The sequence below is a fragment of the Ambystoma mexicanum genome, chromosome 4q (genome assembly GCF_040938575.1).
Source record: "Ambystoma mexicanum isolate Mex_15411 chromosome 4q, UKY_AmexF1_1, whole genome shotgun sequence".
Classification (NCBI taxonomy): Eukaryota; Metazoa; Chordata; class Amphibia; order Caudata; family Ambystomatidae; genus Ambystoma; species Ambystoma mexicanum.
In genome coordinates this window covers 120,435,083-120,462,529 of record NC_090928.1, presented here as the reverse complement: position 1 = coordinate 120,462,529, position 27,447 = coordinate 120,435,083, and the positions used below count along the sequence as shown (strand labels likewise).

The following is a 27,447-nucleotide window of genomic DNA, read 5'->3' as shown; positions in this document are numbered from 1 at the left end:
GCTGTCATTATGAGTCTGTTTGTAACCCGCTGGTGCTTTCAGTGGGTCACAGGCAGACTCACCGTTTCTACCACCTGATATCCCGGTAATACCAGAATATTACGGGCGGCGGCGGCGGAACGGTAAGTTCCCATTCCCATGGAGTCCCACAGGACTCCATGGGAATGGGAACACTGTAGCACTGGCACCGTTAGTAATGGTGCTGGTGCTTCAGTGAAAAATCTGACAGTAGGGGCTTGAACTACCGGCAAGTCAGGCCTGCCGCTGGTTCACTGCCCCTACCGGCAGACGTGTACTTTGCCGGTCCAGATAAGGTGCCGGTAACCGTTGCTACCGGCACTTTTTTCCGGAACGACAAACTTATGAGGGCTATAGTGTCAACTAGATTTTTTTTTCTCGGGACTATGCATCACATTGATGAATGAACACTTCAAAATGCACATTATCACACATCCAACTGCTTTTAATGGCAAATCTATTTCTGTGACCTGGCCTGCTGGTTGCATTTATTTGTGCAACTGATGCTCAACGCATGAGCGGTTTTATAACAGTTACCCTGAAAGTGAGGTGGCAGCAAACTACAACATTCCACCTAGTTTGACCAGTTCTCTGTCTGCTACACATACTACTCTGCTTAGTCTTTTACTTTCTTTACTCTTACATAATGAATACAAAAGGCTAACTAGATGTTTACGCAAAAGAATGATCAATAGTTCTATCCAGAATGTACATCGACAAATCTACTGCAATACCACACACACTGTAGTTAGCCTCCAGAGCTCACTTTTCTCTATGATTATGATTGCATTATATATTAGTACCTGCGGGAGAGAGCTGGCCAAACTGTTTTCAGAGGCTTTTTATCAAATCTTTTTATCTATTTATTTGGGTCCATTCTATTTAACTGTGTCCATTCATGCAGCTAACCTTTTACATTTTGCAGACACTCAGCCATAGCTTGCAAAGTCCGCTAACCAACTTGCATAGTCCAGTAGATATATCTTTTTTTTAATTAATTTTATTGGTTTAAAATCAAACCTTTAAAATATTACACAACCAAAATCAACAGAAGTAAAAACCACAAAGTCCAGTGACCTTATCTTTTCCCCCCCAATTTGACCTCCTCCCTTCTCGCTGCCCAAACAGAAAAGTCACATTGCCAGATCTTATTGTCCATGATCAACCTTGAAAGCACTTAAACTCATTCAGGCATTCTCACAATTGTCCGGTTTGATCTTTTAGTTTGTCATCAATGACGGCCAGGAATGAGGTCAAGGGCAAGATTAATTTCATATCTAATCCATTCCACATTCTCCTCCACCACTTGTCTGCACATGCAGACTGATTTTCGTGATACCACCGGCCCAGATTAATTGATCTTGCATCTTTTAACACTGAGCAAAAGAGGACTAAGTGTTTAAGGGACTCCAACTCCTTATTACAAAAGCGACAGATAGAATTTAGTCCCACATTACACGCCCAGTGGCCGGTTCGCTCTTTCGTTTTCATTGCATTCAGCCGAAATAGCATGTATAGTCTTCTGGCTTTCGAATTCGGGAATCGAGTCAGATATTTTTGAAGGATGTTGTAACCCCTTGATTCAGCAGGAGAATTTTTCATCGCATTGGCGGCTAAACGCTCGTTACAAGTATTTATCCAGTCAGCACGCCATAGGGTCACTTTAGCAGCCGTAGGATTTGTGTGAAGAGTTTTCAAGCTGATGTTGTTAAATGCTAAAAGATCTTCACATCTTTTTATCCATTGAGAGAGAATATCTGAGCCTCCCGATGGAGCATTGTGGAATATCTGGAATTGGAATATTCCTTCCTCTGCTCTAGTTTTTCGAAACAGTGCTAGTTGGTTCCAGCATATCCTAGCGTGCAGCGAAATTAAAGCTAATTCGTATCGTATGCAGGCTGATGCAATTCCAGGTGGTAAGTTTAAGGTTTTGGTCCAGAACATATGTTCTAATGAGTTCCAGTGTGTCGCCGGGCAACCAAAGGCACAACTTTTTGTTCATAGAAATTACGCAGCGGTTGCAATGAAAATCGTCCATATTTTCTATGTATCGCCGAGCCCTGGCAGGCCAGCTGACCACTTTTTCGCTTTGAATCGACCACCCAAGGGTCGTCACATATGCTGGAATTTAGATTCATGCCGAGGTATTTTATGCTTTTTGAGAGCTGCAATTTCATTTGATTTAGAGACCATACATATTTTAAGTCTCTTGAGTTACGACTTGTTTTTAAATTTTCGAACACCAGTATTTCTGTCTTGGTTATATTGATCTTCAATTTATTCTGGCAAACATATTTTTGAACAGCTTCGAGTTTGCGTTGAAGACCAATCGGTGTTAAATCTAGAATTACCAAGTCGTCAGCATACAACAGCCAGCTTACCTTCGATGAATTGAGCTTTGGTGGAAAAGATTGCACCGATTGAATTGCGTCCCCAATATCAGAGATAAACAGGCCGAAGATTGCAGCTGCTAACGGGCAACCTTGCTTGACTCCTTTGCATTTCTTGATTTGAGCTGACAACGTCCCCGATGTGTCCAGCTGAACGGCAATTGAAGTATTAGAGTGAAGCTCTTGAATTGCTGCAAGTAAGCCAACCGGACAGCCCCACAGTTCCAACTTTTGCCACAATAGTTCACAATCAATCATGTCAAAGGCCATGGAGAAGTCAACAAAAGCAAGATACGCTCTCGTGTTAGTTCTCAAAGCTTCCATTTTCAGCAGATTTAGAACCAGCAGGTTTAGTGAACACCCCACAAATTTCACAAAACCCGCCTGTCTTTCATCTACTCTTTTCGCTGATTTAGCCCAAGTGATCAGTTTTACTTGCAACAGGGATGAGAAAATCTTGCCCAGAACGTCGAGCAGGGCCACCAGACAATAATTTTCCGGTGATGCTCTGTTGTTTCCTTTCTTAAATATTGGCACGATTATCCCAGTCTTCCATGAGGCTGGCACTTGCTTTTGCAAGTTGATTTTCGTAAATAGATCAAAACACAAGTCTGTCCATAGATCAGGAAACTGCTTGATCATATAGTTAGATAACCCATCGGTGCCGGGGGCCCGCAAGTTTTTTGCTCTCATGATTAAATCTCAGATGTCGCCTTTGTGAAATGTAAATTCCATGATGTTAGATTGGTAGTTGACATATTTGGAGCAAGATCTTTAAAGTATAGGGCTGTAAAGTGGTTTACCCACTCTATTTCAGGAATAGGGCAAGCTTGCAGGGCCACTTGCGAGGTTTCCATGCAGTTGATAGTTCGCCAAAACTCGCCACTGTTTTTATTCGTAAGGATCTTCATCATTGCTTCAGCATCGTTTTGATGTAATATAAATCGATGGCTTTTGATCCAATTTTTATAGGCTTGTTTGACTACTTTGTTTTTTACTGCTATTTCACTCTTTGGGCCTTTATTATTTTTTCGAATTTCAGCTCGCATTGTTTTTTTTCGTTGTTTTACCATAAGATCAAAACTATGTTTGTTCACGAAAGACCAATATTTTTGGTTTTAAATTGAGATAAAATTGGCACATATTCAATCTCGTCTGGCTTTGACTTGAGTTGTTTACATATCTTAGCCACGTCATGTTCTTCCAATTTTAGACGAAGACGATTTGTTTCCACTGTGAATTTAGTTTTCCACTTTTTGATTTGCGGACTTTGTGAGTCTTGAAATCGTAATTCTAGCATTTCATGATCGCTATTCTCCATGGAACGAACTTTCATGGTCTTAATTTTTCCATGCAGCGTGTCAGAAACAAAAATCAATGATGGAACTTTGACCTTCCCGCTGCCACGTGGGCTTAGCCGGTATGTCACCTTGCATTCGACCATTTAGCATTGAGAGTCCTCTTACTTCCATTTCTTCTAACCATCATTTTGACAAATGACCTTTGGCGGGACACTGGGGATTGAAAAAATCAATGTTTAAGTCGCCACAAACTATCAAAGCACTTCCACTGTTTGATTGAAACAAATTATCCAGAATTGCGGTAACCTGATCAATAAATGGAAGTGACCCAGTCCGTTGGTGATTCCAATATAAGTTGATAATATAGATCATGTCGGAAAGTTTGAAGGGAGCGGCAGTTTTGCGTAACTCACAGACTTGGATGTAGGGCGTATAGTTCGTCGAGTTCTGCAACCGGTATCCCGATGACCTTTTAATCAATGTCAGGAGACCTGCTACTGGGCGGCCCTTTTCTGCCTTTATGGCTGGATTGATTGCACATTCATAGTCTGTGATTGTTGGTAATTCACAGATCCAGGTTTCTTGTAAACAGATTAGTTGTAACTCGTGTGCCCAGTTATTATTTAAGAGATGTGAAAAACCACGCGTATTCCATGAGGCAAAAGAGCATTCTTGATCCACATTAAGCTTCGGGCATTAGCTGTTCAAATTTGCATTTAGTGTCGAGGCCATCCAGTTCCAGTCTTCTACGGGGACATGTTCTCTTTGAGTGCTTGTTTTTATCAAGGAGGATTTTTCAGTTTGTCTCTCATTATCTATAGTAATCTTAATTCTTTCCATTGAACTTCTTCTGAAGCTCATGACCTTTTCAACCGCTGCAAAACTTTGGGGAGGCGAAGCGGCTGAATGCGCGCTGCTAGTTAGACCATTCAGGTCGGACGAGGATCGCCAGGTTTTCTCACTTTGATCCAACTTTCTCGCCACTTCAAAAGGTTTAGAGGTACACTTATTAGAGGGCCAAGCTTCTCGTGGCTGATTTAACATCTCTTCTTTTTCGCGTCGTTCCGGGTCCCTCACTTTATAAGTGTCGAAACCCATTGATAACAGCTCTTCATTTGCATCCAAAATTACATTTGCGATTAGATTAGAGTTTAGATGTTAAATCACCTTATCGGTGCACCTTTCCTCTGGGAATTCAATAATTTTCAGATCTTTCGACTCCAAAGAGCGAAGACGGGGTACATGATGAAGTAGTCGTATCACATTAATTCTGTTCAGAATAAGTTTATCCGAGTCCTCCAGTCGCTCTAACATTAATTTAATCAGCAACGATGGCTCTGCCGTTTGTCCGGCAGGCATCCTGTTCTTGTTTTTTAAATTTTTTGCTAACATTTTGGGCTTAAATAAGTCCGATTTCTGAAACATTTCTACTTTGGCATCAAGAGGTGTTTTCGCGTCTGATCCCAATTCTTTCTCAAGGTACCCCTCATATAAGTTGCACTGACTTGAGTCGACAGTATTTTGTGCTTTCAACTGGCCTTGTATCCTTTGTCTTTCTCTTTTAGCTTGTAGTGTCATGAATTCCGGACTCCTTTGCACTCTACCCTCTTCCTTCTCCTCTACAACTGGCGGAATGATCTCGCACAGTCTGTCTCTCACTACACGTCTTGGACAGGTTAATGGAGCTTCACCCTTCTGTGTCTCATTCGGGGTGCAATTTTGTTTCTTGAATGATGTAATCTTATTATCGCTGCTCGATTTTGTTTCCAATGCAGATACTACAGCTTCTTGAATGACGCGTACTTCCGCAACAGTTTTAACCGGTTCAACATCGAGTTCAATCTTGTCTTCATAAACTGATAGATTCATTCATTCCGCTTGTATTGCCAAGTCCTCTTCGTTGGGCAAACTCCATCGCATTAGATTTTGGATCGTCTATTTCCAGGTGCACAATCTGAGTCTCCTTTATTGTGTCAGCTAATTTCAAACTGGTCGAAATAGCCTTGTCAACTATTTGAAACATATTTAAATTCCATAAGAATTTTCGGGCTCCTTTTTGTTGCGATTTTTTTCGAGCAGGCATGTTCTTTTGCTTTTTCATTAGAGGATGATTTTTCTTTCAACCCACAGTTAAAGTCAGTTGCACTTCTAGATCTAAACTTTGAAAAATAGGAAACAGACCTGCAGATTTCGCTGTTGTCACCGACACATTCTGCGGGTCAGAAACCCCTTCTATAATTTTCTGAAGTGGAGATGAACCGGAGGCCATTTGAGGGTCCACTAAGGCTGGATTAGATGCATTTTTTGCTTGCATAAAAGCTGTATTAAACGAAATATCAAGAGCTTTTCCTAAGCTGTCGTTTTTGGAATGTGATTCATCAACAAGCTTTTGCTTGCGCACCTCAATTTCCAACAGAGCAGCGCTTTCTTTAGGCCCCTCATTCGAGATGTCAATCACTTCTATTATTGAACTTCCTGGTGACTTACTATGCAGGAGAAATTGAGTGTCTGGTTGGACAGGCTGTAAATGTGGATCAGGCATCTTGGCCAGTTTTGTAGAGTTTACGCAAACATTCGAATTGGCAGCTAAATCTTTACTTCCCAAGTCTTTCAGGTTACCGTCGTCCCGTAGTTCATCTTTTTTTTTTTACTATGGCTGTGTGTGATTTATGAAATAAGGACAAGGCTTCTTTTGCAACCTCTGCAAACAGCTTTTTGTCAATCATATCATTCTTTTTAGCCTCATTTGTTGCTAGGATGCCCGCCATAATTTGATGACTCATCTCTTCTTGTTTGTGTCTATCTCTACCCTGCATTGATTCTAGGTGAACCAATTTTGAATTCATCAGAGCTAGTAGAGTTGTGACATCCTTCACGTTACCATTTAAGGTTTCATATAACTTCGTGAACGGTGTGAGAGAAATTGACATTGCCGATGTAAGAGCTATTAAAAGATCATTAGAGGGCACATGAACACAAGGAGCTGGCCGATCACATTCCACTCTCCCCTCTACCTTACGTGGAATGCGTCTGGAGCATGTCCCTTCCCTCCTAATCTTAGGAAACGGACGTTTACCAATCGAAGAGTCCGACGTATCAGAATCGTCAGATGTCTCTTCACAAATTGAGCTTTCACTTCCAATGATGTAACGTCTCTTGTTGCTGGACTGACCAGTCTTCGGTGGAATAGGCAATCTTTTCTGCGAATCGGCCACATTTCCCTCTTGTGACGGTTCAAAACTATCAGAAGACTCTGTCACGCATGGTTTACTTCTTTTATAATTACCAATTCCCCATATATCTGGATTTGAGTTAGTGACACTCATATAAATCCTTTTCTATGGTGCTTTGGATAATAACTCATGAGGTAGATTAGATACATCCGACCGGTTACAAGGTCTGGATTTGTTTAAACTTATTAGGTTCTATAGGACTGCAGAGACTACCTCTAACGAGTTTCTTTTGTCATTGATTAGTAAACCATTTCCTGTAGCATTTTGAATAATCTGTGTATTTTCACTATGCAATGTTGTCTTCAGGCTAGAATCCTTAAGGGGGGTCTCTGTGGGCTGTGAAGCATAAATGGGGCTCCTAGCGTTTTGAGGGGCGGCAAGAGAATCACACAGCGAAGCATTTACAGGATTGCTCAGCGACATGAGAGAATCAATAGTTGTACTTACAGTGTTTCTGTGTCCATCGCCCGCGCCACCTGTCCCGCTGGGCGAAGCGGTTAGCCTCATATTACACTCAGGGGGAGGAAGCGAGGCAGAGCCCACTGCAGCATCTGCCAAATCCACCAGGCGCTGCACGTTCCCCGCCTCACTCACGATCCCCACAGCGGCGCCGGGCTCGCCCGCAACCACCGGCCACGCCCCCTGGCCCAGCCCGCCAACGTCATCCACGGCCGCCACGGCAGGGGATTTTGTGGCATCATCCATTCTCCACTCCTCGGTAGCGTCCTCGCATACCGGCACAACACCCGTCGAGGCGGCGGTCTCTACTCCACTCGGCGACAGCGGCATATCGGCCTGGCCAATCCGCGAATCAAGGTCGATATTACTGTTCTCTTCTATCTCGATATCACTTGACTTTATGTTCTTTATATTATTCATATTGGTTTTTTTGTTGGTCCTCTTCACTTGGTTTGAGAACGTTGAGACCAAGCTCCCGTCCCCCTCTACTTGTTTTACTTGCAAAGGAAGGGGAGGGGGCAGTGGGGACGGAAGGCTTGAAATAGCCTGCACATGTAAGCTAAGGGGCATGAACGTGCCACGAATAGGTGATAGGCCAACATCCAGTGTTTTCAGGGGTCCAAACACATCTTCCAGCGGCGTTACAGATGCATCTTCAGCTAAGTCAATATTGTCAGTTGCTGACCCACAGGAAAAGTATTGACTTACTTTTTTGGTTTTCGATTTTTTCACCTGCAGAACTTCTAAGTTTGCTGTTCGTCTTACTTGAGCTCTAGTTCTTAACAGCACATTAGATGTACTGAGATTAGATGGATCCATTTCTTACAGACTAATATCGTCCGATTATTTGCCTTGCGCTTTGCGCCACTCGCCAAACAGCGATATCCTCAGCCCTTTGGTCCTCAGGGCTTAGCGCCACAAGGGCGGAAGAGGCGGCCTTAAGTACCTGTTTGACCAAGGTCAGGTGACCAGGTCAGTTGGTGAATTAAAGGTACAGGCACATGCACCTCAGTTTTCCTCTCCTCTCCACCTGGTTGAAAATATCACTCGCCACAGCAAACAGCGATATCCTCAGCCCTTTGGTCCTCAGGGCCTAGTCCAGTAGATATTATGAAGGGTGAGTACCATTTGCAGGGGATGTTTGAAACGTTTATGTACATTTACTTTTTTGTTTGCAGTAAATGTCAAAGACGTTTTATTGTGGCACACTGCTGCCACCCAAAAGCCAGCTATGCAAACATAATGTGGGCTTGTGCTGACATGCAATATTTTACAGAAAGTGCATTTACATTTTTTGTCACCTAGTGCTATGGGTCGAGTGCATTTCTTTTAGGTCGAGTAGGTAAACTAAATTACTTAACCTGCAGGTCTAGTGGAATTTTAAAGCATTTACAAGGCCCAATTCATCTCACTAATATCTTACTTAAGCGGTACACAAAACTGATGCTCATTTGATGTTTTGGTTCCAAATAGCTTCTGGTGACATTACAAATATTAGTACAACTTTGCTAATCAAATGTGTGTGTTTGATAATCAATAACATTTTCATTAGCAAACACAGCAATCACTTTTTGAAAACGAATATATGTCTTGCTGTGAGGAATAGTACATCCATTTTGTGTGCACTGAGCAGGTCGTAGATGTCCGTGGAATATTTCACTATGCAGCAGGCAATGGAAAGGATGCATCTGGTGTCATGATTTCTCTTCCAGCTTCTAAGTCTTGTAGGGTTTTCAGAGCTGTTTTTTAGAGAGAGGCACATGCGTTTAAAGACAATTCATTACAAAGTCTGCTTTCGTCCCAAACCTTTCTGTAAAAGTGCACCCCATCTCCCAAGCATAGAAACACAGCTCATCCTATGCATGAAGCCTCGATTGCTTCTATCGCCTTCAGTGCTAATATGAGATATGAACCACCTTGCTAGTTTTGGTCTTTACCCTGAATTCAAAGTTCATAACATTCAAGCATTGCAGCTGCTCCAACTCCCCGCCCCCTTGAGAATAATGAATGCGCATACCGTCTCCTTACTCCCTGATGGAAAAGGTATTTTTGGTTCCGAAAAGATAAAGCTATATTTGCAAATATCCAGTATGGTTTCTAACGCTGAGGTGAATGGAGATGTATGGACAGAAAGTGAAATGTTGTGTCAAAGATCTCTGTCCAAGAAGTGAGCGGAGAGACTGGGAGGAACAAGGAGACACCGTTTTAAGTAAAGGTTGCCTATCTTCAATGATTTTACTAAGCATGTGATGACTAACTTTCTCTTCTAGACACCAATTGCATTCCATGATGTTGCTGCCTACTTCTGTGAAGAGGACTGGAATCTTATGCACCAGTGGCAGAAGGAACTTTACACCAGCGTAATGCAGGAAATTCACCAAGCCTTAATCACTCTAGGTAAAGCTTGTTTTTTGTAAAGTAAATGTGCACTCTTAACTTGTACCTGTCTAATCAAAGTTTTGGAACACGCATGGCCTCATAACAAAAAGGAATGTTTGAATACTGATTTACCACCAGTGGTAAAATATGGGCCATTTTAGATGGGGGAAAAATACCAACCTGTGGGAAAATCCACTCCTCAGGTCATATAATTATGAGTGTCAGTAATTGCAGTACCCCATGGAATTGCCATAACAGAATACAATGCAGCCAGAATATGGTGAACAATGCAATCGAAACGAGTACCAACGCTGATCTGGTCTCCAAAAGTGTCAAACCCATAAACACGAAGCATACGTCGTGTGGTCACATGATTTGGGGGCATTGATGGAGGAATTTTTGTGCCCTAATGCTCCTCCCCCAAACGTTAAATCTGTCATGAGTGGCAATTTGTTTACCTCACTTGCGGTAATCATTTGTTAAACGCTGGGAATACATGAAATTGTCCCCCGAGCAGTTTTTCCATATTTACAATACCATGAAAATGACCACCCAATGGAGGAGTATGTCAGCTTAGGGTTTATTCAGCAGGCTGCTTGTTTTACAAATGTATGGCTTAGAACGGCAGTGTGCTTCATACAGCACATCCACATTGCTAGTTAACAAATGTGCAGCACATGTTTCGTATTACCACATTTAGCTGATCAGAATTAGCGATAATATGCCTCCTTCAAGGTTTCTAGATTATTCGTCGATATTGTCCATGTTCATTTTGTAAAATGTTGATTATTCTTGTCGTCTCAGGCAGGGGAGTCATAGTAGCATCATCATGCTCATCATTTTTGTTATAATCCAGAGAATGCGTCTGCAATTCAACTGAAATGCTTGTTTAAACTGTTCCTAATTTTCACTTTTGGCCCTGGTGTTTTGTAAACATGATCAGTGTCAACTAAATTGCACTGCCCGGCCTTATCAACTAAATTGCACTGCCCGGCCTTATCGTTTGTTGGAACCAAATAAGAGAGGTTGTGAAAGTTGTTGCAGTTGGGTTAGAATGAAGAGTGGCTGAATAATCAAGACACTTGAATAGGGATGTATATCCCAAGAGGAGAGGCGGTGCTCTAATACCGTTGTGGATAAAAGAGCTTGTTTTTCAGCAGATGTTGAAAAGTCGCAAATTCCTGACAGGCACGGATTTGGGAAAGAAGTGCATTCCACATGTTCCCTACAGATGACACCAAGCCTAGACTTTGTTTAGAGTTCAATTTGAGGTGCAAGCAGTCATTGAGGTTATGATTCCTAGAATGCAACACTGGGCAAGTTTATAAAGACACTTAGAAAATTGGACACCAATCTTACCTTTTACCTTAACCACCCGTAGTGCCAGGTGAATTGAGGCCTTGTGGAAGGGTGCCTGGTTGTATTTAACAAATACTAATGACATGTCAGAAACAAACCCCTCCTGACATGTATATAAGTACTGTATGTAACATGAGTGTAAGATTGTAAATGTATTCACTTTGTAACCACCAAGATTGTTTATCTACTGGTATCAGAGTTAATACCATTGTGATGCTAGTCTACCAAGTAACAAAGCCTCTTATTTAAGTAACAAGCCTACTACTTGCCTAATTGCCATGTAACGTAGCTCTCTTGTTTTTGTAACTAGATTGACCAACTGTAATTCTCTATATATGTAACATTTAAGACTAAGTATACTTGTAAATCTACGCCGTCATACCCTTGGGTTTGGGCATACAACAAATGCAATTAATAAATAAATAAATTTGCTAAATCCAAAGATAAGCCTGACTCCAGCATTTTGGGCCTGTTGTCTAGCAAGACTGGAACTCCCATGGAGAGCAACGAAATGGTCCAAACTAATGTTAATTTCGAATGGATTGTGTCCTCCAACGTATTCCTCATCTATGACAGCTGTGGACATTACATGTCATAGATGAGGAATACGTTGGCGGAACATCCAGTCGAAAGAACGTTACCAGTTGGTAAGTAACTTGTTCTTCGAATGGATTGTTTCCTCCAACTTATTCCTCATCTATGACATGTAATGTCCACAGCTGTCATACATGAGGAATACTTTAGAGGAACATCCAGTCAAAAGAACGTTACCAGTTGGTAAGTAACTTGTTCTTTGGACCACATGGGATGATTCTATCTTTGAGGGAGAAGAAGGGAATCACCTTTTTCAACAATATGTGGCGGAGAAGGCAGACTTTAGAATTGGAGTATCTAGAGTCATCTCATAACATAAGAGGAAACTCAGATTTGTATCATTTTAAATGGAGAGAGAGTTTTACCCATTTGAGTGGGAGAGCTGATTGTTCAAGGCCTCATTGTGGTATTTGTGTTCAAAATGATGACGTTCCAGTTTAGCTCCAGTGAGCAGAAGTTAGCTGGGACCCTTTTCTCTACTCCTCGCCATATTTTACCGTTTCTTCCTTCCCATCCCCATAATAGGTATTTTGTATTCACTGCCATTTCTTAAATGATATGGTTGGGTAGTGCTAGTATGCTACTGTAGGATATAGTTTTTGGGAGGCGAATGAGGGAGGCTTGTTGATGTGGATGGAGTGCTAGGAGGATTCAATTTTGAATTTGGAATTGCGTTTACACTCGGACAACTAGAAAGATGTGTAATTGCTATCAAGTATTGCATGTGTATGCATTATGTTTGCATTTTACATTATGTGAATAAAAAGAAGTGAAGGGGCAGCAGGGGATGATGCAGGGAAGATGGTGGGAGAGATCACTGGGAGCGGGTTGAATGACTGTTCTCACTTGCCTAGTCTCAACAAAGGTCCTCATATTCTGTGTCATCAGGTAATAGGAGTTGGCTTGGGATGGGAGGTTGGTGTGGAAGGGAAAATAGAGTAAAGGAATACATTAAAAGATTGCCATGTTTGTAAATATTAGCAAGCTCTTAATATGATTATCATTTTCAGACCCACAGTGAAAAGGAATAATTATTGTCAGAAATGGCCTAAAGGACACTCCCAACTCCCAGAGATGGTTCAAGCCAGGACGCTAGGGCCGTTCCTCACTGTCTAGTCTAGAAGACGCATTTTTCCATCTTATTCTCAGGCTACTATATAGAGCTTAATGAACCCCTACTATCTATTTGCTGTCAGTGAGGGCCTAAAGGCAATTGCCTTATCTTTCATTCTAAGCTGGGGCTACACTATCAATGGAGTTAGTTCTATAGGGATATGAGGGTTGTGCCTTCCAGACGCTCTCAACCACCTTAGTGTCCTTCCCATCATGCTCTTATGTTCCTCTCCTTGGTTCTTACTGCTATCCTCCTCTCGCTACTCTCCCCCATCAATTCCATCCACCCTCTCTTCCTTCTTCCTCCTTAGTCCTTCCGAGTTCTCTCTCTGATTCTACCACCTCCAATGTTACTACTGTCTCTACTACCACTGTCGCTTCTCCTCTCTGACTCCACAATACTACGAATTTCCACACTGGTTCTTAATGTCCTCTCCCTAATATTACAATGCTCCCTCCTCTGCACTGCTACTCTTCCACCCCTTCTACTCAGTCACACTTTTTTCTCAAAAGCACTTGCCACTCACCATCTACACTCCCTCTAACACTCTCACTCGCCCACCTTGCACGTGTGGTCACAACACAATACCACTTGCTCTCACTAACCAATATAGCACCTTTTCTCTAAATCACTTCCACCCTCCAGTTCACTATCCTTCCTCCTGCTTGTCTATTGGTCCAACACCTCCGCCTTCTCTGACCTCAAATGAATAAACCACACCTTCCTGTTGGCTATCCCTTCTTCTTATTCTCCTTCTTGTTTTACCACTGGTGCGCTGGCCCTGACCAATCTGGTTCTGTCTTCCCGTCTGGGCGGTGATACAGAGTTTACAAAATAGGGGCTAAGCCTGCCCGTTTTCCCCGTGTGGGGCAGCAATTCTGCAACAATGGCCTTGGTGAATGTTCCAGTTTGTGTTTGGATGTTACTCTGCTGCAAATTCCCTGGTATGTATTGTGGATTTAAGTCTTGTGGGAAGCCGCTCCATGGCACAGTGATATGTGTCTCTTGGAGGGGGCTCCACCTTTTGGTCAGATCATGTAGCGCCCCGCTGACTCTTGTTAGTGCTCAGCATTCTCTGCAGCTGCGTGGGTCTTCTGTCTCTCTGCTTGCCAGTTCTTTCTCTTCGGGCACTATGAAGAGATCCGCTTGCTGGATTGTCTGGCTTGGAGGGTTTGATGGGCTATGTTTATACAGATTTCTAGGACGTGAGCCTGTCTGCAATTAAAGAAATACGAATGGCAAGCATTTGTTTGTAGAGTTATCGGAGATGCAAAGTGGTACAGGGACATAAATTGGGGACCTCTCAACTGCCACCGTCCCCCACTGCATTAGGACTGGCTTTGGCTTTCACCCTGAAAGGCCTCTCACCCCATCCTGAGTGTAGTTCCTATCCCATTGTGAAAAGTTCCAATTATTGCCCTTATCAGACTGTATAGAATTAGATGACTGTGGCCACAGTAAAAATAGGTAGTGGGAATCTGAATTAAATTAGCTCTGAAAAAAGATCTCGATCATCTGAATTTTTGAAGAAGCAGTAATACGATATCTGTTGTCCACGAGTGAGACACATTAGATTGCTAGCAATGGCAATTTCTAAGGGGAAATAGATCAATAACAATTGTGTGCACAGCATTAATTGCACCTTATCAAGGTGGCAATACCTATTTGCAATTCTTTGGTTCAATTATTTCCTTACACGGTCGGTAAACATGGTCATTAGATATCGGCTTATTAAAGGATGGTGCTGAAACAAAGCCTGTTTAACCCAGAGAACTTACATCTGGTGGTGTGTGTGTGTATACAATAAAACATGGTGATTCTAAAGCATTTCTACAAGTGATAGAAACGGCAAGCCTGATCCACAAACCCTTAATTATTTGTGGAGACTTTAATATTGCTTGAAGTCCTTCATTGGACAGCATGGCTGGTTTTTGAAGATGCCATACCAGTAAGGTTAGATAAGCACTAAGTTCACTTACCAGGCTATATCCATTAACAGGATAAAAGAAAGTACTCTTTTTACTAACACTCAGCATAAATTAACGCAAGAATATTATTTTGCAATTTGTCGGAAATTTGCTCCCACTAAGAATGACAAATCATTGGTATTTGTAGTTTAATCCTTTCCCAGGTTTCTATAGAAATCAGTTACCCTGGACCTGTTCCCATGCCAAGATGGTGGAGCTTTGATCGATAATTGCTCGACTCTGTGTAATTTTGTGAGTCGATAAGGGTGGAATTGACAGGATTTGGAAGACTAAATGGAGAATCGGTTCATAGTAGCCCTTTGTGAGATGCCACAAAGTCCTATTTTCGGGGTCTAGTAAAGTATACTTGTGTTAGTCAAAGAAAGATGCAAGACTAAGATTCCAAATGTATTGCAGGAATGTAGAACATGTCAGAGTCAGCATGTTCACATAAAACAATTAAACTACCAGCAGAGGAAGTGTTTAAATGTTTACTTGATAAGAATATGAAGTCGCAAGTCTCAATATAACCTCATTATATCTCAAGACAGTTAAAGAGAAAGCATTCGAATATAATGGAAACATATTTTGGATGTGTTAAAGTTTGTATTAACTGTAAACGCAATAAAAAAGAAACATCATTTGCATTATGTCTATTAAACTAAGAGATCAAAAGACAGATTTGTCCATATCCATAAAGAGAAGGGAGGGGCGTGGATACATGGCTGCGTGAGAGGTTGTGTTTCTGAATGGCTCCCGCAGATCCTCCAGTAATCCTGTGAAGCATTCTTGCTTCAAAACCTGCCAAGCACGATTAACCAACACCCACGGATACATAAAGATTACGGGCGCATGCTGAGCGCAAAAATGGAATGATCCGTGACATGAAATGCCAGTATTAAGCAAGCGAAATTCAGACGAGCCCGCTCCTTTATGCGCGACAAAATGGCGGATGCTGAGACAAAGGACTATATGCTTATATAAAACATATTCTGTTGTGTAATATATACTGGAATATCTGCAACTTGAATAATGAACAGTTGGGAGCTCTTTTTGAAGATCTCGATGTTATTTTTGATAACTTGCTTGACATCCACTCTGAAGGCTCGATTATTATAGCAGGAGATCTAAATGCAGATTGCAATCTTTCTAATGAGGTTAAGTTACGGAATAGAAGTGTCATGCCCAATAGATCTGGTAAAACTAACAGAGGTATGCTATGGTTAGATTACTGTAAGAGCTGGAACCTGGTGCAAGCATTTAATTCTAAGCCAACCTGGTATGCTCGTGGCAAGAGTGCTATTCTAGACTATATATTTTGAGTGCACATGATATGTCGAATTGTAATACTGTAGAAGTAATCCACTCTGTGAATAGTGACCATGCAATGCTTTGCCTTGAGCTACCTTGGGTGAAAAAAATAATTGTTGGCCCTCAGTTCCCAATACAAATAGAAGTCACCAACTATGGCAAATGTGTGAAGTGGTCCAGATATAAAATTCGGCAATTTAACAGTCTTTTGTCCCAAGACTTCGTAGAATCTACTTATGAATTAAAAATTGCTAATTATTCAGTAGTGCTTTTCGATGAATACTTAGGTGCCACCTTGGCAAGAAGTCATTTATATAAAGGAGTCAATAAAGGGAGCAGTAAAGTCCACACTCATACATTTAGTCAAGCGGTTAAAATAAAGAAAGCTTCCATGAGGAAAGACATTCGGGATCTAAATAAAACAAAAATTGGCACAAACATTTCAAGTACCAGATGGCCCAAAATGATGGAGAGCGGATGCTCAAAGCCATGAGTGCCTCCAATCTGCAGAAGTACTGCAGAAGTACTGGTCCATTATAAATAACTCACAAATAGCTCAGCACCAAATCCAAGCGAACCCTATTGATGCTAAAATTTGGACTGAACACTTCAGCCAGTTGTATAAAAAGCCTCTAGACCTGTGGACACCAACGACTGTTGAAGAGGAAATTTGGCTCCTCAATATCACGGAAGATAATATCCTAAAATATATTAACAAATCAAAATCTACCTCTACCCCTGGTCCGAACCAGCTATCTTTTCTAACTATGAAAAGTCATGCTTACTTCTGGTCCAAACTCCTGCATTTACTATTTAGTGACATATGTTGGAAAAAAGAATTACCACCATCATGGAAAATGTCATATGTGTTACTGTTATATAAGAAAGGGGATAGGATGAGTACAAAGAACTATAGACCGATTACTCTCATGAACGTTGAATCTAAGATTTTTGCAGCCATAGTACTGGAGAAACTCACTTTATGGATGGATGAAAAATCTATCCTAGACTTTAGACAGATAGGCTTCAGAAGACATATTGGAACTGATGCTGGTGGTCTTCTCCTGCACCATAATGAGTTCAGTAAAATTAAAAACTGTTGAACATCTATACAGCTTCTATAGACCTAACCGCGGCGTTTGACCTAGTTGATAGACCCACACTATGGAAAACTTTAGTATCCTTAGGTATTGACAGTGGCTTGCTGAATGTAATTATACATCTATATTCTAATACCGCCATGCAAGTGAGGTTGAATAACAAAGGGTTGTTATCTAATAAGATCATTACTGCTAACGGTCTAAAACAAGGATGTAGGTTAGCAGCCACACTATTCAACTTGTATGTTGCAGAAGCTGGAGAGAAACTAAATACGAGTGGTCTGGTAGGCATAAAGTTGTGCGCAATTACAATTAGATGGATAGACTATGCAGATGATTTTTTACTGCTGGATGGATGTAAAATAGGCCTACAAAGATTAATCACCGACTTTGGGGCGTTGATTGACGAGCGAAAGTTAAAAATTAATCCAACTAAAACAGTCATCTTCCATGGTGGAAGCCAAAAGGTGTTGGGCGCATTCTCGGCATGGAATTGTGGTGGTATTAAGATCTAGAGTCAATTGGCCTTAAGATTCTTAGGATACACAGTGTACAATTTCCATTCTAATGTGACCTGGAAAAACAATCTTTTAATGAAAGCAAAAAAAAATCACGAATCAGATGAAGTCAATAGAAAGAAAATATGGGAAATTCACGCTGGTTCCGTGCATTGAATTCTATAGACTAAAGATTTTACCAAATATAACTTATGGATTGGAGTTTTTACTCGTATCACAGCGCCCTTTCTGAGAAAGCTCGAAGCCCCAATTTGGCGCAAATTCTTATTTTATATACCGAAATGTATTTCCTTTGAAATGATTATATATGAATTAGGCCTAACTTCCATTTCATGCATTATGTATACAAAAAAACTAGCCTTGCTCCGAAAATGTATGACAGCAGATAAAGACTCAATATACGGGCATTTGAAAGTTGTGGAAGAGAGAAACTTTATGTCTTCGCTCATAAGGGATTGCAAATTAACTCTGACGAAAGTTGGCTTCTCAAACGTGACCCTTCTAAGGAATTTTGGTAAAGTCAAACGAACTGTCTAAGCCTATGATTGTCTGGAAAACAACGTCGTACTGCTTAATTCAAAGTTATATTCACAAATAATTTCATATTGGAAATGGTGTCTGAAACCTGAAAACTACTTAGCAAAATATCCATATAGATTATTCAGGAACAGAATGATGCGTTTCAGGTTCAATGTACTGAATTCGAATGAAGTCTTGACAAGCCGTGGTTTAAACCTGTTAGGGAAGGTTGGCTGTAGATTCTGTAATTTTACTGATGTAAAGGAAACCCTGCTGCATTTACTACTGATTTGTCCCAAGCTAGCACTTCAAAGAACTGAATGCTTTTCTAAATTTGTAACGGATACATCAAATGTAGACCAGGATAAATTATGGTATGAAATGTTACATGGAAATTCAATTGCTTTGAAAATCAATGTGCTCACCTTTATATTTAATATCTGTGCTCTAGAATGACTTATATGAGGGTTACTGTTGCCAAGTACGGTTGGTTGATGAAAGACTAGATCTCTTTGACAGCATGGGATATTTATTTATGGTAGCTGCACAAACATCCCAAAGTGGGCACTTGATGCAAGAAAGTCATGCTGAAATGAATTATCTATTGTGCCAGTAGATTTCGCTCAAATTTAATACAACTTGGTTTACGGCCTGTGTACAATAATGCAAAGTTAATGGTTTACCTTTTAAGAATTATGTACAAACGTTTGTCCTCTTTAGGAGTGTTTATCTTGTTCTGGTTTTATATTTTATCGATGGTAATATGTGAATCATGGAATTTCTGTCAATACTTGTAATTTTATTTTTCTCTTCTATTTAATTGTAAAGGTTTATATAAACCAAAACAATAAAGATAATAATAATGACTATATGAAGAAAGCATCACATAGTGGGAAGAGGAGCTGTGCGCAATGAACTGAGAAGGCGAACTCTTCCACATCTGCGCCGGACTCAAGGTGCCCGACAGGCTCTGACACTGCGTGGGACAGCCGCAGAACGAAGCAGTTCGCTGTGGCAAGTTAAGAAGAAGGTTGGCGAAGGAACGCGGATCACCGGTGTATTGTAAAGCCAGGGTGACCGAAACCGCGCCACAGAGAGCTTCAGACACCGATACCGTGGGAGTATAACACTCCGGTTAGGAGGACCGTGCCCTCGGCTCTGTGACGGCACCCTGGCAGGGGATAGAAGTATCCAGCGGGAGCGCAGAACTGCCCCGGGGAAGGGGGGAAGGTGGGGGAATAAAAATAATAAAAAAGAGGTCACCCTTCAGTTATGTCCCTGTCGGAGTGGAGCAGAGACACGGCCTGTGACAACAGCCTCCGATGGCCTCAAAACATGCATACAGCTATCACGCCAGAGGAGAGGATACACTGTTACTACAGAGGCACACCGGTGTGAGAGCAGCGTTCGGCAGGCAGAGTAAACCGACGCTGCTTTCACGAAACATCTCCACACTTGCAGCCTTTCACGGGGTGTCCGGACGTGACTGGCTGCACATAGACTGCGAAATAGGATCCTGGAGAGCCGTGTCCCCCCCCCCCCGCGGGGGAAACGAGAAGAAAAAACGTTCCCTGGCATCTCTGCATGAAGTTGAGGGCACTGCACATAAAAGACGCATCAGAGCCGGAGTCCAGCAGAGACGAATATCAGCTCTCTGTTGGAGCAAACGTGGGGGGACTGCCTACTCTGCCGGAAGGAATAGCCCCAACACGCCCCGGCAAACACTGTGCACCGTATTCCATTAACACCTTAGATGGGAAAAGGGACCCTGGATTGAGCAAGGGGCCGCTTCGTCCTGGGCGTTGGTGGGGTGACGAAGGTTAGGAGAGACGGCGGGCAGGCTATAAGCTAAAACCAAGACACAAGCCCATGCCAACGTGCTTTTACAGCACCAGGCACTATGTGAGTCTGAGACATAGCAGTGGCAGATAAGGGTGGGCACTTAAGAGCTTCAAGAAACAGGTGAGGAAGCCACCGGTGATAACGGCAGCGGAGACATTGAGGGAAGCGGCAAGCTGGACCAAGGTAGGCGCCCACAAGACCCGCAATAACACCAACTTGGGCCTCCAAGCACCAGGACGCGCAGGCGGCGAGAAACCTTACCAAAAGCCGAAGAGTGCACAGAGGAAAAAACAGCAACGGTCAAGTACGTGGGAGAACATAATCCACTCGTGTCATGACACAGTGCACAAGAACGTCCACGGCAGCCCCCTGAGGGCAATACGCCCAAGCACAAACTATTCCTGAGGCGCCAAAAGCCGCATTTTTGATCTCCCGCCGAGTAACACCAGGCGACGGCCAGATGGTGAATAAACAGACCAAGGGGAAGGGCAAACAGCCCACGCTGGAGGAATATGCAAGAACACTGCAAATGTCAGAGGGGGGCAGAAGCAAGGAAAAAAAATCATTCACAGACAGTGCTGCAGGAAATAAAGATCAGCAGATCCTGGAAGCAATAGCGGACCTGAAACTCGCATGGGAAACCAAACTGGAAGCGGCCATGGTCGGAATAAAGACCGCACTAGAACTCAAAGTTGGCGCTGTACAGGAAGAGGTGAATTTCCTCAGGAAAGACGTCAGATCGCTAGCAGAACGCACAGGCGAACTTGAAAAAGAGATGGCCCCCAACACAGCTGAATGCGTGTCTCACAAATCAGAGGTTCACATCCTAGAACAACGAGTGAGTAACCTGGAAAACAGGGCGGAAGAAGCGGAGGGACGTGCCCGGAGAAATAACGTACGCATTGTAGGACTACCAGAAGGAGCAGAGGGATCAAACCCCACGGACTTAATCAAAACAATGCTGCTGCAGGAAATAACAGGAGGGGGGCTGACTCAAGGATTTGCAGTGGAACGAGCACACAGGGCCTTAACTCGGAGGCCACCACCAGGGCCCCACCGAGACCAATCGGCAAAATCCTGAATTACAGAGACAGAGAGCGAATCCTGGAATTTTTTCAAAAAGGAGGAACGAGATGTAGGGCGTCGGTGAACATCACGGCATACCGGGATTATACACTGATGGTACAGAGACGGCGCATGAACTATGGCAGGGTGAAAAGACGGTTGCAGGAAGCAGGGCACAAGTACATGCTGATGTACCCAGCGAAACTGAAGGTATACCACCAAAACAGAGCGCTGTTCTTCGACACTCCAGAAGAAGCATCAGATTGGTTGGATGCGCAGAACTATCCTTCGGAGACGGGCACCCAGAAGGAAGGAGGCGCAGATAAGCAACACAGATTCTGCGGTACTTAAAGTGCCGTGGATTCAGACACTGGGACTTGAATATAAAATAGGGCGTGGCCAGCTGGGCCTTTGATCACATAAGACGCATTGATAAGTGAGCTGAGGTATGGAGAAATAGAGTAAAATGCAGGAGCCCCACGGGACCAACGACCACACCCCCGGGTATAGATTAGTTGGATACCGATAGATCGGTATCACCCTGCTGGGTTTCTGATCTCGGCAACCCGAGATAGGACCAAATGCGGGAGAGCCTGAGATCCAGAGATGGAGCTGAGCACCAGTTGGGAATGGGACGGGAGGGGGGTGGGGATGGAAGGCGTGCAGGGAATAAAGTTGGGGGGAATGGGAGGGGGGAGTTAGTTGGGGAGTTGATGTAGATTTTAGACAGGGAACGAGCCCATATTCATGCCAAATTAAGTTTGAGAGGGGAAGAGGGAGAGGGGGATGGGGAACAGACACAGATGGCTACAGGAAGTCTCAGAATCGTAACTTGGAATGTGAGGGGTCTTAACAGCTATTTCAAGAGGAATAAGGTAATGTTCTATTTAAGGATGCTGAAAGTGGACATAGCATTACTACAGGAAACCCACCTCACTAGAGACAAACTTGAAACGGTCAAAGGTAAAAAAAAAGTGGAGAGGGACCACCGTGGGAGTGACATATTCAGTTTATGCCAGGGGGGTGGTTACCTGGGTAGCACCTCATGTCCCGTTTCAGATGCTCCAAGCTACGGTGGAGCCAGACGGGAGGATGGTCGTAATCCGGGGATTGCTGGAAAACAGAGAGCTGTGCATTATAAATACTTATGCCCCCAATAATGACACGGCGGCCTACTTTAGGACCTTATATGGAAAAGTCGGCCCCCTTTTGGGAGGGGCGATCATGTGGGGGGGGGAGATTTCAATTGCACGTTATGTCCCAAAATAGATAGGTCCGATATGAAACTAGATAAGCCCACCCCCGCCGCAAAAGCCCTACTGGCTTTGCTGAAAGACTTTGGGCTAGAGGACATCTGGAGACAGCAACACCCGAATGATAGGCACTACTCGCACTACGCAGCCCCTCAGGACTTATACACAAGACTGGATTATATGTTCGCTGCCTCCTGTTAAAATGGATTTCTGAACTCTGTCCGGGAGGGGCAGAGGTTCAGAAGGCCAGCCTAGTTTCTTGGTACAGGGTAACCTCTGGACAAGCCAGACCAATCAGGGTAGCGATCACGGCGGTCAAGACTAGGTCTCAAGAGGGGTGAGGGTGACTGAAAGCCCGCAATGAGCACACAAAGCAAGGACACTTACAGATTACTCCAAACAGGTGTTATATTAAAAATATAGACACATTTATTCCAAGGCCTTTGCAACAATGACCGTAGCGAGAAATCACAATAAAACTCAAGTAAACCAACACATACCAAACCAATACAATATATATACAAATACAAATGAGTCTAACGCGTTAGACGCACGAAATGTGTAGACCACCTAGATGGGGAGGAAAGCAGGCAGTGCAAATAATAATCAGACCCTGTCCGACTTCAGAGGCACCTAACTAAAAGGAAGTCCAAGCCTTACGAAGAGTGGAGCCTTGTGCTCAAAAGTACCTGCACACGCTGGTGCCAACGGGCAAAAAGGGGAGTCTCTTCGAGGGAATCAGGCAGTTCAGTTCGGTGAACAAATGAAGATGAACAGAGCTCCGCGACTCAAGCGCAGCCTCCACTGTGGGCAGAAGCAGAGCGCGAGTACGGAAAGGCGTGTTGTTTGACACAGCGGGGATAAGCTATGGGCTACTGCAGGAGGGCGACCAGTTCCTAGCTATGCTACTCACCGGTCCCCGATGCAGGCAGACCCAGGCTTCTCCGCGTCAGTTTCAGTGCTGGCAGGTTCCGATAGGAGCAGGGGACGTCTCGTCGTCGTGTAGATTCCGCAGCAGCAGAGTTGAGTTGAGGGCGTCCCAAACGCAGTGAACCCGCACAGTTTGTTACCACAGCAGGGCAACGGAGCGGCCATTTGTATTTCAGCCAAATGTACACTACTCACTTCAGACCTGGGAATGCCAAGTGTACGAATCGTGTGAGAGTGACAAGGACTCGTAATACAACACAACCTGACGGCGGTTACAGAGCAAGACTCCTGGGTAGGCTGGTCAGTCTGCTGGATGGCCCAGAGACACTTCCGAAGGCTTACGTGCAGGAGATGGTGAAGGTGCCGAGAATAGCTGTTCCCGCTATTCCAAGGGTTGAAGTACCAGTACAGGCCTTCTCGTTCGATCAGAGGTAGAAAGGGTTTCACCAAGCGAAGGCAGTGCAGAGGAGCAGTCCTTCAGCGGGTCACCTGCGATTCCTCGGTTCAGCCTTGTGGTTGCAGGATACTTGGCTCCTGTATTCCTTTGTTCGTGAGAACTCAGGAGATCGACATGGTAGTGTTTCCAGCCTCCTCTTATCCACGGTTCCCTTTGCGCCAAAACGGAGGGGACCCAATGGGAGATCTGCTCACAAAACACTCAAACCATATTTGGACCTATCACGGACCACGGTGGTCCCAGGCATTCATACCACTCTAGACTCTCTGGCACCCAGGATGTGTATTGGGACCAGACATCCCAGCCCACATCCTGGAGGCACACACAAGGCCTGTAGAAGCCTGTGAAAGCATCTGTGTTTCGCGGGAAAGTACATGCCCAAATAAGGAAGGCCCCTGGTCGGCTCGACCTGGGGAAGGTGAAGGGGGCAAGATGGTCAGCAGACAGGACAAAGAGCCTCGTGGTCTGGCCATTTTGGGAGCCAGGCCCCCATTTTGGGCTAAGCGCGAGAAACGCACTTAAAACGCCAAAAGGAGCTCAACAACACAAGGAACGATCGCTGCCACCAGTCCCGTCCGTGATTCACTTGCATCGATCATTTACAATCCAAAAAGAGTATCTAGGGCCTGTAGAAGACTAGAGACCCAAGAGAGCAGTAACTTAGCTTACAGTGCCCTCTTGTGTCATGTTGCACGAAAGCTGCAACATGATAAAGAAACTACGGAAAACAACGTTTCCCGGTACTGACTGTCTTAAGGGCATGTCAGTTTCCCCGTAAGAATGGAGCGAAAGCCCAGAGGAGTGCGACAGAAGGCTGAACTTCTCTGGCAAAGTCTAGATCCTGGTGAAAACAACAGCAAAAAGTTTAGGGGTTGCCACATGGAAGGAAAATTACCCACAATTAAGAAATCTTTCCTAACACTTCCGAACTCGGGGGCGAAATGGTGGGCTCGGAATATAAGGCAAGAACATTATCAGACCACTCCCCCCGGTGGTGGAGTGGAGACACCAGCCCCCCAGGGCAAGAATCCCAACATGGAGACTTAGAGCCGAAGCCCTGCGAGATTCGGCATTCCGGGAGGATTTAAGGGAGGAAATCATTGAGTATTTTGACACTAATACAGGGAGCGTGAAGTCGGAAGGAACTCTATGGGAGGCGTTCAAAGTGGTAATAAGAGGTGCGGCCATATCCAAATCTAGTGGGCTCCAAGGGGGTATAGAGCGGGAACTGCATGAGACTGAAAAGAAACTAGAAGTATTGATGCAGAAAGAGGGCACCTCACAGGAGGATGCTGAACAAGCAAGCCAATTACAGCAAGCCAACAGGGAGCTCTGGGAACCCCTATGCAACTTGAATTATAAGAAATATATTGAAAGACAACACGCAGAAGGGGATAAAACAGGGAGGCTGCTGGCATGGCTATATAAAAATGAGACACGGAGAACGGTAACCAGAGAGATAATGGGAGAAGAAGGGCAGATCTGAAATACCCAAGAGGGAGTGAACGAAGGGTTCCTTAGTTTCTACAAACGCCTCTATGAAGATACAGGGGAAGAAGCAGAGCGGGAGATCCTGGAAACATTAGAGGATATAGGATTGCCTAAGCTAAATGAGGAAGAAAAGGAAAACCTTGACGCCCCAATTACATTAGAGGAACTTGAAACAGTGGTCCTGCACTTACCTACCTGTAAGGCCCCGGGGCAAGGTGGGCTCCGCAGTGAGTTTTATAAAACATATAGACAGGAAGTACTCCCCCGCCCCCCTGCTGACCATGCTAAACGAAGCGTTTGAAAGGGGAAGGCTCCCGGAATCCCTGAGAGAAGCAGTGATCATCCCACTTCTGAAACCCGGCAAGCTAAGCACAGACTGCGGGTCCTATAGACCCCTATCAATGTTAAACCAGTACAGCAAAATCCTTATGGCAGTGCTAGCGAATAGATTGAAAAGGGTAATCAATAAACTCATACACCCTGATCAAACCGGATATGTCCCTGGCAGGAACATTACCGACAACCATAGGAGACTCCACCATATAATAGAACAGACAGAGGGCGAGCTGGGCGAAATGGCAATAGTCTCGCTGGATGCAGTGAAAGCCTTCGACTCAGTGAGGTGGCCTTGGATGATGGCGGCGCTAAAAGAATATGGGATAGGTCCTGGGTATCTGAGGTGGGTTCAGCTGATATACAGCTCCCCAGTAGCCAGGGTCAAAACGGGCGCGATAGTCTCTGACAAATGGCAACTCAGTAGAGGCACGAGGCAGAGCTGTCCCTGGTCCCCCATGCTATACATACTGGCATTAGAACCATTAGCAATTTGCCTTAGACAACAATATGGGGAGATAGGCATCCACACGAAGGGGGCACCGCATCTGATATCATTGTACGCTGATGATGTGCTACTATACTTGCGCTATCCAGAGGAGAACTTGCAGTATATCCTGGAAGTAATGAAACATTACGCAACCCTCTCTGGCATAGCAGTAAACCCTTCAAAATCCTGCATATTTCCCTTGGGGAGATACAAAGGGTCCCCACCAAGAGACCTACCTGTTTTGCAAATACCCTGGCAGTTTGAAACATTTAGATACTTGGGGATCAACATATACCATAAGGTCGCAGATGAATACAAACATAACACAGAGAAGGCTGTTGAGGGCATCAAGAATAGCATGGGGTTCTGGGCGAAACTCCCCCTGGCCATGGTGGGCAGGGCGGCCTTGCTCAAGATGGTAGTTCTGCCCAGACTGCTACACTTTTTTACAAATATTCCGTACATGCTTCCCAAACGTTTTTTCACGAAGCTCCAGAGCTTATGCAGGGTCTTCATATGGCATAACTCCAGAAATAGGGTAGCCCTATGGAAGCTGCAGAACTTGTATGATAAGGGGGGTATAAACCTGCCGAACTTCTAGATATACCATCTGGCAGGGCAGCTTCAGTACGTGGCCAGATGGCTGTCAGAAGAAGAGACAGCAGAATCAAGATTGCTAAGCAAGGACTGCACCCCATACTTCTTGAGGGAGCTCATATGGCTACCTAAATCAGAGATACAAGGACATGCCAGATTGCTGGAACTAGGATGGAAAGCATGGCACAAACGCAGGTGCCCCTGGTAGCGCTATGCAGCGAGGATACGCAAATGGTGAAAGGGATCCGTAAATTCTGGGAACCAATGGGCTTGGTGACGCTCGGGGACATATGGCATGAAGGAGAGGCACTAGATTTTCAAGAGATAATGAGAGACACTGGGGTACACCCAGGCCAACATATAACATATACCAGAATGATTAAACGAATAGGTAGGAAATGGCCCGCTGCAATATTAACAGAACAACCCGACGCAGTTATTGAAACGATGTACGACATCTCGGAGGGTGGACACGAAATATACCGATTAAAGGAATTATTGATGTCCAAAGTAGGCAAGGAGCTGCTCCAGCTGAGGCGGGAATGGGAGGAGGAGGTGGGAGAACCTATGCAGGACGGGCAATGGGAGAGAGCCCAGAGGTACCACAAGAAAGAGTCCCTGGACGCGCAGCTGCAGCAGATCCAGCTGTACATCACCCACAGGGCATATATGACCCTGAGTAGAATCGGCATGTTTGAAAATACAGGGACACAGAAATGCCCTAAGT

The 27,447-nt window shown here is 44.0% G+C and overlaps 1 protein-coding gene across 1 annotated transcript in view; it reads left to right on the top strand.

Annotated features, from left to right (window-relative positions):
* The window catches only part of LOC138467530 (zinc finger protein 182-like), a 332,475-nt gene that overhangs the window by 33,876 nt on the left and 271,152 nt on the right, over positions 1 to 27,447 (top strand). Inside the window, exon 2 of the mRNA XM_069607635.1 lies at positions 9,672 to 9,798. Within this exon, the coding sequence (XP_069463736.1) occupies positions 9,672 to 9,798 (127 nt within the window). The remainder of the gene's footprint in view (positions 1 to 9,671; positions 9,799 to 27,447) is intronic.